Here is a 12481-nt window from a genome sequence, read left to right on the forward strand (position 1 = left end):
TTTATTTCTTTTTTTTTCCATTTGCAGGGGGCAAAACAAATAATTTTACAAAATAAAAATCAAATGGCACCTCCTAATGTGCTCCCTCCAAAGCGGACATGTTCGGAACCGGAAATTAAAAAAACTGTTGAAAAGAAACAGCCACCTTGTGAGGAAAAAGAGGTTAAAAGTGTTCAAAATTCTACAAAAGTAAGCATAATATCATCATAATATCAATTCTTGACTGATAAATTTTAATGAAAAAATAAACTTTTCTTACTTTGATCTAACAGTGAAATATTTATTTTTGATTTGAAGTAATTTCCCTTTTGTTTCTTCCCTTTTTTATTCTGTTAGAGGCAGTTCATTGTTTTATTTATTAGGTTTTAAATAATAGGGATGTTCAACAAATCCCTCTTGTTGAAAAAAAAATAACAAAATCCAGGAATTATCAGATTTTAATATTTTCAGAAATTAATGTATTTTATATGTAGATTTTAAACTTTGGGTGTGTGCAGATCACACTGATTTACTGATTTAAAAATAAATATATCTATATATCTATAAAAGTGAAATTGTGTGTGTGTGTGTACGTTTCCCTACTAAATTGCTGTCAATTTTCAATCTAGACTCGAGATTTGACATAAAGGGCATTGAGATTTGGGAACATCTTTTTAATCGGTTTTGACTAGACTGTCAAGGGGTCAAAGTTCAATAATTTGACCTTTTGAAAACCCTACCAAATTCGTCTGCCAATTTTGGGTCTAAACACTTGAAATTTTAGATGTAGGTTCCTTGGACATGAATCAAACTTTAACTTGATTTGAACCCAAAACAAATGTTAAGGGGTCAAAATTGAGGTTAAAGTTAAAAAAAAAAAATTGACCTCTCAGCCAATTTTTGGTCTAAACATTTAAAATTTTGCATAAAGTGTATTTAGACATAGAGCAAGCTTTTTAATTGTTTTTTTGGCCCAAAATTTGGGGTCCTGGATATGACCTAAAACTATATCCGACGGTGAGGCCCCAGCTTGCGGACCTTGGGGAGTGTGGAGCTACCTTTTAATTGCCATAGCTCCCAGGTCCACACTGACCTGGAGTGGTAATACCTGTTAGGGTCCCAACTATGGGTTAAATAGAATCCGACTTAAAAAATAAATATACTCCATAAAAAAAATTGTTCCTCAAAATCACTAGATTCGGCATTAAATAATCTGAAAAAGGTTGATATGCCATAAAACAACCAACCAACCAAAATTTGGCTACCAAAGGGGTCAAAGTTCAAAAGATTTGGCCTTTGTGGTCTCTACCAAACTATTCAGCCAATTTTGGGTTTAAACATTTGAAATTTTACATAAAGGGTATTCAGACATGCAGCAAGCGTTTTAATCAGTTTTTGGGCGAATATTTGGCTGTCAAGAGATAAAAGTTGAAAGAGTTGACCTTTGCGGACTCTACCAAACTTTTCCGTCATTTTTAGGTCTAAACACTTGAAGTTTTAGATGTAGGTTACCTGAACATGAGTCAAACTTTTTAATATATATATACATATACACATAAAGTTATGAACAGTACATAGGGCCCGAGCTGAGCTGAGCTGGGCTGCTTGTAGAGTATAAATCCTAATAAAAATAAAAAAATTTTTAAATCATTTCACTGTAATGTAAGTGATTAAACTAGGATTTTAATAACAAAGCCAATACAAAAATCTTTTTTTTTTTTTTTGCATTTTTCTCTCGTTTATATCTCTTGTGCATATATTCTCTTTTTACCATCTTTTTCCGATTGTCCTTTTTTTATATTTAATAATCATGGAAAAGTTTTTTCGGTCTTAATTTAATTAAGAATTATTGAGAACAGGTTTTAAAATCTTTAAACTATTTTGGAAATATGTATTGGACACGTTTTTTTTTATGTTCGAAATTTTATTTTGATGTCAATTTCATTTGTTATTTTGATTTCAATAATTTTATTTTTATACTTTCATAAATATATTTATTATACAAATTTAAAAATAAAATTTATTTTTATAATTTCATAAACTTATATTTCTTATAAAATTTTAAATAAAATAAAAACTTTTTTTTGGTCCCTCGACAAAAGGATGGTGGACCCTTGTCTATTCATCTGTCCCCACTTTTCTGAATAACTACACCTTGGAATTTTAAAAGATTTTGCACAAACATTAAACATGATATGAGTAAAAAAAGTAACAGAATGGATTTTTCTGTTGCGTCCCTAGGGGTGCCTTTCGGGTTAAAATGGTTAAAAACTTGTCCTTATTAAAAAAAAAAATTGATGCCTTAATTTTGTTAGTTTTTATTGTATATTTTTCAATGCTTTTTTTTTTTTCTTATATTTTATTTCAATAAATTGTTTCACAACAGAAATACTGAAGAACAATAACGGTGAAAACTGATTTGCCTTGTCATCACTTCTGGTAGTATTATGACTGAAGTTAGGAAGTATGTTAGCTGACTATAACTAAATACTGTCTTTTTGTAAAGTCTAGCAGGTTTTTATAAATAGAAATAAAATAAGCAGTAAAAGATAATTTTTTTTATTTTAATGTTTCATCAGTGAAAATGTTATTTTGCGAATATTCAAAATATACTTGCATATCAAAGCAAGTTTGCATAAGGACAAAATAAAATAATTCAGCGGATTTAACCAAAATTTCTATTAAGAAAGGATTCAGTGTAACTGGTGGCAATAAGAGTAGATAAATACTATAGAGTAAAAGTGATGCAACCTTTTCTTTGATAGGTTTATTGGGAACAGTCTGGTAATCTGAAGAAAATATAATAAATGTTGAAAGATGAAATGAATGAATCATTTCTTGAAACATGTATGAGTGCTTAGCTGAATCGACTGGTGGAACAGATTAGCACATAAAGGATTATCCTATTATGTTGTAATGAGGGTGGTCGATTTTACTTTGTTATAGATATTGTTAGAAATACCATGGATTTCAAAAAAGTTTCTCTTAAAGATAAAGTAAATAATGAATGGGAAACAAGATTTTTTTTCTGACATATGAAAATTGTCTTACTGCAAGAAATATAGAAATGATTAAACATTGTTTGTTTTGAAATTTGAGCAATGTTTTTTTTTTTTTTTTTTTGCTCCGTATCTTTATTGTGCCCACATAATGGTTTAGATTTACCTTTCATACTGGTATTATTATTATGATCATTATTCTTCAAATAATAGCAGATTTATTTCAGCCTGTTCATTTAAATGTATTAATCTATCTGCACAACCCAAATTTTGTTTTATAAAAGAATTTTCTCATCACATTCGCTTTAACATGTTTTACATGCTGACATGTACTGGACAGTTTTAGAAATTGATATCCAAACTAACCTATCTCTGGCCATGTCTTTAGTTATCTCTCTTTCTCTCAAGTCTATTCTTATCACTATCTCAAATGTTTTCATTTAACCTTTTCATGTGAACTGAACCTGCTACTTTAGTTTTTCATCTATATTTACCAACCCAAGAATTTTTATACCACACATCTCTCTATTCTCTCCTGAGGTCATTGGATTTAAGCCTGTTTGTAAGACTAACATAACACATCATTCTGATATCATTATTCTCCATGCAATCTTCATTGGCTAGCTTTCACTTCCATGTATCATCATACTGCATGTACTGATACTCTTCCCTTGGTTAACAGTGGTAAAGCTCTGCTAGTTAGTAATCTTAGAAGTTTCCCACTCCTAATGCCTGCAATCACACTAGCACATTTTTTTTTTTCATGCGCTAATGTTATTACGAGGTATTAAAATCTTTGAACACCCTCAATAACTTTTGCTATTCAAATATATTTTCTCCAAATTTGAATTCTCCATTTCTATTGTCTTGCTAACTTTGAAGCATTCTATAAAATATTGTAATTAAATTGTAAATCTTTTCAACAATTAAATGACTTAGAAGGCTTTAATATCAGTAAAAGGAATATTTTTCAGCCGGTTGTTTATAAGTTATGTTTAGTCAATGTTTTACACATTAATGGGTTAACAAAAAATGAACAAAACAAAAGTTAAGCTCTCCATTTAAACTTTTTGTATCTTATAAACCTGTTTATATCATTCTGTATTTTTAATATTTTAATTTTTTAATGTATTTTTCAGAAATTACAGTACATGCGATCGTTAGATTTGGTTACTCCAGAAGCCCTTAAAGGTCAGTATAATATAAAAGTTATATATTCTTCCCTCTTTCTTCTGACAATGTAAAGTGATTTGAGTTATGGTTTTAATTCATGTTATAATTCATAAAAACTGAATGTGTGCATATTTATTGGGTTTGATTTTATTTACAAATTTGAAATGAAATTAGTTTATTTCTGTCATTTGGTAATTTTTTCATTATTTAATTCTGCTGGAATATCAAATCTTCTACAAGATCAAAAGCTAGCCAATGATTTGTATTAAGTGGACAGATTTTCACTCAGAAAACAGCAATTATTCACCCTTTGTCAAAAACATTGGTCATGGAATGTGGAGACTAAAGGACAAAATAAGGGAAGTTAGAATTACGAGGCTGTCAAAAGTAAATCCAAGTTCATCTTCTATTCTCCTTGCCTAGTAAACATCACATTAAATTTTTGTTATTTTGCTATAAATGCAAATATCTTTATCTCTATATTAATAAAATTATGTGACTAGTTCTTGTGTGTACATGACTTGTGTTATATTTTATTTACTATTAATCAATTATTGAAATCAAAATAGCAATAGCATAGAATACAATGAAATTTAAAAAATAATAATTTAACTGTAAAAAAATAATTTGCTTAAAAAAAGCTGATCAAGACACGAATAAGAACCCCAATCAACCAAGAAAAACAAAATAAATTCCAATTGACACCAGTTTAACCTTGACCTTCGCACATCATGCACATGGCCTTTGTAAACAAATATAATAATTATGTTTGAATTTTTGCGACCAAGATTTATGTACAGTTTTTATTTTTTTAATACTTAAAAACTTTTTGATAAAATTATTTGAACCAAATAAAAGGTAAGTTTTTAATGTAACAGAACATATTTCAACAGAATACATTGGAATTATGTGACAACTTAAATGGATTTTTTTAAATAAAAAATATCAATAAGTTTTGTAAATATTTATAAAAAAAAAAAAAAAAAAGTCTACATAAAAAATTAATCTTAGTTGTGAAAATCTGAACACGTCTATTATTTTATATTTGCAGAGGCTATGTACATGTGTAAAGGTCATGATTAAACTAATCTTGATCAAAACCTGTCCTTTTGTTTTTCTCAGTTAATTAGGGTCCTTATTGCTGTCTTGATCCAAAATAAACTATAGTGTAAGAAAAAAATGATAAACCAAACAAAAATGAAAGTAAAAATACTCCTGACCAATGCAGGCTACTTAATAAGTGTATCATCTACTGATAATCCTTTCTTTTATTGTCTTTATCGGTGATGAATTTGGCTAACTGATTGTCCTCTCATTCCACCCCTATGTTACTGGAGGACTTTGAACTATGCTGCTTAATACAGCATGTTCGGAATAAATTTGACTTTGGAAAGGAAAGAAAAAGGTCATATCTTAATAATTGATGTATTCTCAAAAAGTGCATCTCTTAGAGTTTTTGCAAATACAACTTGGAGCATGCAGTTTTCATGGTGTCCACCTGAATACAATTTTGATCCTGGCAATCAGCTTGTCCTGAATGTTGCAGCTGATACATTTGGTCTCTTCATCCCACCTGTAGTAGTTTATAGAGCTTCAATCAAGTTTGTTGACGAAGCAAATGTACATCTGGAGTCATAGAAGTTGTTCACTTGTGTGATTTAGAGTTAAGACCTGCTACCCTCTCCACCTGACAATGATGGATAGTGTATTTGAATTGAATCTAAGTCCCTTTTTTCAGATACTAAACAGTTTAATGTGCTCTTTACCCAAAGACTATTATAGTGTGTGGGAATTTAGTCTTCATGATATGCAGGATTTATGAACTGTTATCTAGTGACCTGTTGTTGGGCAACTGGTTTTTGGAGAACCAGACCATCTCTGACTCGTATATCAGTATTTCTTTGCTTTCTTCCACTATGTATGTAATATCAAACAAGTTTTCTGGGAACAGTTTCTTTCCAAGAACTTTCCATCTGTGGAATGCATTACCATGTCACTGCTTTCCTGCAAACTACAACATGGTCATCTTCAAGACCTAAGTTAACAAATACTAATCAAACCCTCCTTAAGTAATCAAATTTTTTCCATTCCACTCCTTATTTTCAATCCTTTCCTAATAATATTTTCTATCATTCAACTGACAATCCACCATCTAAATAAACCATCTTCAAGTGACTTTTGGCCTTTATAAGTAATGATTACTTAGTTGAAAACATAATAAAAAATTGCTATATCTTTTACAGAATTCCAAAGTAAGAGGTCAGAACGAAAAAGGAGAAGTACAGCGAATCCACAATTCAGTTATGGCTTGGAAAGTGATGTAAGTCTGTGATTCCATTTCACTTTGATCTTCTCTTTTTCTTCAAAACAATACATTTTTAAAAACTTTACTTTTTAAGAATCCCTCTAATGTATAATTTTCTTATGTCTTGATAATTTTGTTGTGTTTTACACATTATCTTTCAAAATCTACAGCAAAAAGCAATTTTGCTATTTTTTTATTATACGCACACAAAATATTACATATAAAATTTTTCAGTGTTAATACTTTTATACAATTTATATAACTGAATATCAAAAGAGTTTTTTTTTCTTAGTTGCATATGATAATTTAAGTTGTTTTTGAATCTGTTATTGAACCCGGAAGGATGACTATACATTCCAAAAGTAATGCCTCTTGTACTTTTATTCCACCCAAATGGCTCAAAGGGTATTGCAAACTGCATTGTTATGATGACTGAACTTACATTCATGATCCGAGTTTTATCTTTCTGGTTCAGATATTGACTGTGTAAAACTCTAAGAAAGTAACTTCTGTCATGGACATGTCAGAAACAGAAATGCATTGAGACTGATGGTGACTATGTAGAAAAATAAATTCTGGAGCCCAAAAGGTCCCTCGTTTTAATGGTACCACTCCCATCTCATAACTCTTAAACTTTTTGAATTAAAAAAAAAAATAAGAGGCTTTTCTTTTGGAATGACCCTTGTATATGTATCCTATGTATTCCATGCTAGATTTGAACCTAAAACTGATTTGCTTAATACATAACATGACCTGATTTAAAATGCAGTCATTTTTAAACTATATACATTTATCTTTGATGTTATATTTTTAATTTTGATGAACAGAGCACAAAAGGAAGTTATTTTAATTAAATGTTAATTAAAATTAAGGACTAATTTAATAAGTGTTCATTTAAATGATTACTTTAATAAATTTGATGCATTAGAAAAAAATCGATGAGAAACAAATAATTAAATTGTAAATTAGTATATGTGCGTTTTTCTTTCTCATGTTGTCTCCTGATCAAATCCTGAATCTTTCAATTCCTTTCTGAATTTTTTTTACCATCCACCTACTGATGTCTTCTTAGCATGGATTCCAAGACTAAATCTATTTCATAAATATACAGGTTCAAAATTGTCGATAATCGATTCTGCAAATAAAAGAATAGAAATATAGTCAGTGTTTTCATAAAAAAAACAGTTACTATAAAGACCTTGGCATCAAATCACTGGAAGAGTGAGGCCTCCTTATACCTAGACAGCCAACCTTTCTTACGCGGGAGACTCAAAGAAATTACCTGGTTTGCAAACTTAAAATTTCTTAAGGAGTAGGTAAACTCTGCCTGTACCCTAGCTTTTATACTCCTTTGTCTATCAACCAGGTGCAGAGGTACTATCACAAGAAATCTCCCCTGCCTGGCCTTGTTTACTATGAATGCTCTCCTATCATCTCTTTCTTTCAAACTCAACAAATTCCAAGATTCTTACATGCCACTTATTTACTCATGGTTGGACTGGAGCGTTCTTATCTGACAGGTTGAGAGTACAAGTTAAGCAGTTTGTTTGACTGCTTTTTCCGACTGACAGTACAAGATCCCTAACTTTTAAGTAACACTAAATGTATCTACTTCTAAGCAAACTGGTATCAAGCAAGCACTAAATTTACCCATTTTACATTAATACTGAAACAATTATATGAAATGACATTCCAAATAAAAAAACAAGATCAAAGCAGATACGTGCCTAAACACAACCAAATGTTCAAGACCTTAGAACTAATCTAAAGTAGAATAATAAATTTCCCAGAGATCCTAACTCAAAGGTCGGCAACCTATATCCCGCCATCCAGATCCAGCTCGTGATAGCATTTTTGCTGGCTTAGAAGCCTTGTTATCAATGACTATTTTTAACATGAGACAAAACTTTCTTATTCAACAGAAGGACTGCTGTTATCTTCCTCTAATCCACCCGACAGAATTTGAATACTATGACCATAAAGACACAGGCAAAACCCAATCATTCTACTTCTGTTTAAAATATTTAAAAAATGAACATAAAATAAAAACTGAGAACCAAATTAATTCTAAAGATATTTCATTAATTTTTACACAAAATATATTTTTCCAAGTTAAAAGTATTTTAAATTAGTGACCCACACAAAAAGGATGCCATCTTTGTTTAGAATGACCTATTAACGTGAGAACAACTTTTTTCAAATTGAAACAAACTCTAAAAAAATTAGAACAAAATTGACTGATAACTATCTTGGTGATATCTTGCTCCTACCATTGACAAATTTGAAACCAAATATTGAGACGCTCAATAAAAATCATTAAATTTACTCTTAATTCTTTGGTACAATTTGGTAGTGATTTTGTTATAGCTTAACGCTGCTATGTATTTATCAACAAATGATCCAACAATGTTTTCAATTAAATAATAGTTTTACTCCTATATTGATCTGTTAATACAAATTATTTTTGTGCATATTGAACACTTGTGATTAAATGTGAATATGCTGATCTATCAACACTTCTCAATTTCACCTTCAACTTTTTTATGTTGACTTTCAAATGAAATTTGTTATTTTCCATAGAATGGCTACACATTTTCGTGCACTAAAAGTATTAGACTATCTGCCAGACTGTTGCCTGTGTTTAATGTTAAATAACAGATACATATTTATTATGACCCTTGGATATGCACATTATACGTACATGCTTTGTGAATGCGTGGATAATACTGCATATGTATGTAAGTGTATGTTTGCAACTATTTGTACTCATATGTATGAGTATATTCGTTTGTGGTACTATTTTCAATAAGTTTCAAACATGCATGTCATAATTTTATTGATTCACTTTCAAGTATTTTGACATTTATTGAGGAAAACTAATTTTATTTTTTATTTTTTTAGATTTTTTCTTTTTCTAAATTTTAGATTTTCTAATTTTTCAATTTTTATTTTAATTATGGTTATAAATATTTAGGTTGACAGAAGTCTGTATACATAATTTTCCTTAATTTTTAATAGATGGCCATCGTCTGACTCGCGACCTGTAATTATAACTTTATTTAGCCCACAGTCAAATGAGTTGTTAACCCCTCTCCTAACTCAAAGTGACACTAACCTATAATCCTCAATCCTCTCCAATTACTTTGACATGGCTGGATACCTCCCATTCTGTCATAAGGACTCAGATACTCATGGATTTGGAGTCTATATTCATAACACCCTCCCCTTGACTAGAATCAGATGATTAGACCTTCACATGCTTTAGCATTGATTACTTATAGTTCATCTACTATTCTCTTTCGACCCAGGATTGTACTCTGCTCAACCAACCTAATTTCTATGTTTTTAGATATTAATGCCTAAATACACATATTTGGTGACTTTTTTTTTTTTTTTAATGTTCACCAGAAATTGACTCACTTTTTCAAGCTACACAAATGCTGCTAGCAACAGGATATATAGTTTTTCTGTATTGTATCTCCTTTCACACCGCTTCCCAAATCTATTCTTGACCACACTACCTGAAGCTTGTGTGACCATAGCTCACTTGGGAATACTGATAATGTTGTTATATTGGTAGATGTCACACTAAACTTTCAACCTAAAGCTGACGAGTTGGAATGACTTTAAAAAGGGTGATTGGGAATCGATGCAAGACCATATAAGAGACCCTTCCCAGGAAGTAATATTTTTTTCTCTCTCTGCTGAACACTATGTAAATGAGGCAACTGAATGGGTCAAAATAGGCACGGAAGCACGGTCACACATAGAAATTCTATAGCAAGCCCTGCTCTCCACAATGATTCATTTCAACATTTGCAAAAGTCAAAAGCGTTCTACCAATATAATCATCATAAATCAGACACAAATAGGCAAAAATTTATAAAAGTTAGAAATTGTAAAAGTGAAATTGCCACATTCAAGAGAAGATACATTAAAATGACCAGAAAGTATATTAAAGTCACAGAAATTAGGAATTTGTGAATTCTGGAAAATCTATAACAGTGGAGTAAAAAATGGGCTATCAACAATTCCTTTCCAACAATCCTGATGTTGCCTGCATAGCAAGTGAGAAGGTTGAACTACCTATCTGACAATTTGTGTCTAACTACATCTTGAACAGCACAAATTTCTCTTTGTGGCCAAAAACCATACTTGAAGATCTAAAAATCACTCCTTCTCATAAAAACCTAGACACCTCCAAAGCATGTGGGACTGATCTTATCCATGCTACACTAAGAAATAAATGTTCTGAGCTAGACTGACATAAATAGAAAACCTTACCACTAAAAGTCATATGACCTGCTAATATCACAGGATGACGTTCAGTGGCTATGGACCCACAGGACTATTACGACGGATGATAATTTTTTTCTCAAAGAAATTGCAGAGGGATTTATAAAACTGAGCCAATGAAATGCATTTTATTTTCCGAAAGATTGTTATTTTACATTTGTATGCGTGCAATTTAAACAGTATTTTTTTTTTTACTAGGAAAATACTGTGAAGTTTTTTCTGTTTTTTTTTTTTTGTTTTTTTTTAAATATTTGTTCAAATATATAACATTATATTACTAACTCGCATGTGACTTTAAGTTGAAAATGCACCCATTTTGAAATCATTTTTAGATAAGAATTTTTTTACAATTCTTTTTCTTGATGATTTAGCAATCATGTTAAACTATTTTTCATTTAACTGTATATTTTCTTATAAGAATCTAAAAAAAAAAAGATGAACCTTTAGTCAGAAAATTGAAAATTGCTTTTTAAGTCCTTTGAACAAATAATTATTTCATTTTTTACAGTTTTTGATAAAACGCTTTTTCACAGTATGTTCATATATTTTGGAGATATCTTTAGTTTTCGATATCAGGTTCAATAAACTTAGCAAAAGTTTAGCCTTGACTATGTCTTAAAGACAAGAGTTTTATGTCTTCAATTTGTTTTTTTTAATTGCCTTTTTCTCTTCTCTCCAACCTCTTTCTCACAGAAGAGACATTGTGGGCCTGTCTCTGCTTTATCGTTATTTTCATGGCAGGTGCTCGTCTGAGCTCCGATCTATGATCCCCTCCTGGCCTGACTTTCATGAAAAACACTTGTCTAGCTGAAATCGCTATCAATAATTCCCCCACTCTTTATCTATGCCTAAACCTAAATGTAGATTCCAAGCTTCTTAGAACTGCACGCCTGTGGAACTTTGTTCCATTTTCCTGCTTTCCAACTGACTACAATATGGTTGTCTTCAAGTTAAATTTGAAAAAGTTCTTGATGAGCCATCCCCTTAAGTAATCCAATTTACTAAATTTTGACTACTAACGATTAATACATTTCCCATTGACTACTGTACACTCTTGTCCTCTAATGGCCTAAAATTTAAAAAAAAAAACAAATTCATTAAATTCCATTAAAACTTGTTTGTGTGCAAAAATTTCCCAAGTTTATTATTTCTGTCAGTTTTTTTTTTTATATTTAAAATGTTTATCCATGTTCAAAAATCAAGAAACAAACATATTTCTATTAAACTTTGTAAATTAAAACTGCTTATGAATTTTTTGTATCAATAAGCTTTATAACTTACAAAATTTATTATTCAGTTTTTGGTATCTATGCAGAAGACTGACCATTCTGAAATAATTTTATGATTTAGAAACTCCTTATCCAACATATTTTTTATAAGTTTGATTTAAAAACATATTTCTCAGCTAGTAACTTTGTATTTAAATTATTTCTTTGAATTTAAATAGTTTTAATTTTAAAAATGATAATTTGTTTTCATTCAATATTATTTATCATTATTAAGAATTATTTATTGTTCAATTTTAATTTGTTTAATTATTGCTTGTTGGTTCTCTAAATTCATAATTCGTTTTTTTTTTTTGTAGTATTTGTCTTCTACTTCAAACATACATACTTTTACAAATATAATTTTTTTTTTTAATTCATATTGAATAACGTGCAATTTCAGTATAATGTCCCTTTTCTTTTTTTTTTAAGTAAATAATAAACAAATTTTACTCTTTTTTTTA

At 30.0% G+C, this 12481-nt stretch overlaps 1 protein-coding gene across 4 annotated transcripts in view; it reads left to right on the top strand.

The window, feature by feature from the left end:
• Window positions 1-12481, top strand: part of LOC145293164 (PHD finger protein 21A-like) — a 90115-nt gene that overhangs the window by 55674 nt on the left and 21960 nt on the right. For all 4 annotated transcript variants that reach the window (XM_080139619.1, XM_080139617.1, XM_080139616.1 and 1 more), the window contains exons 6-8: window positions 28-189; window positions 4118-4169; window positions 6395-6471. In XM_080139619.1, the coding sequence (XP_079995745.1) occupies window positions 28-189; window positions 4118-4169; window positions 6395-6471 (291 nt within the window). The remainder of the gene's footprint in view (window positions 1-27; window positions 190-4117; window positions 4170-6394; window positions 6472-12481) is intronic.

Source organism: Euprymna scolopes, chromosome 14 (assembly GCF_053919585.1).
Source record: "Euprymna scolopes isolate OS-2025 chromosome 14, ASM5391958v1, whole genome shotgun sequence".
Classification (NCBI taxonomy): Eukaryota; Metazoa; Mollusca; class Cephalopoda; order Sepiida; family Sepiolidae; genus Euprymna; species Euprymna scolopes.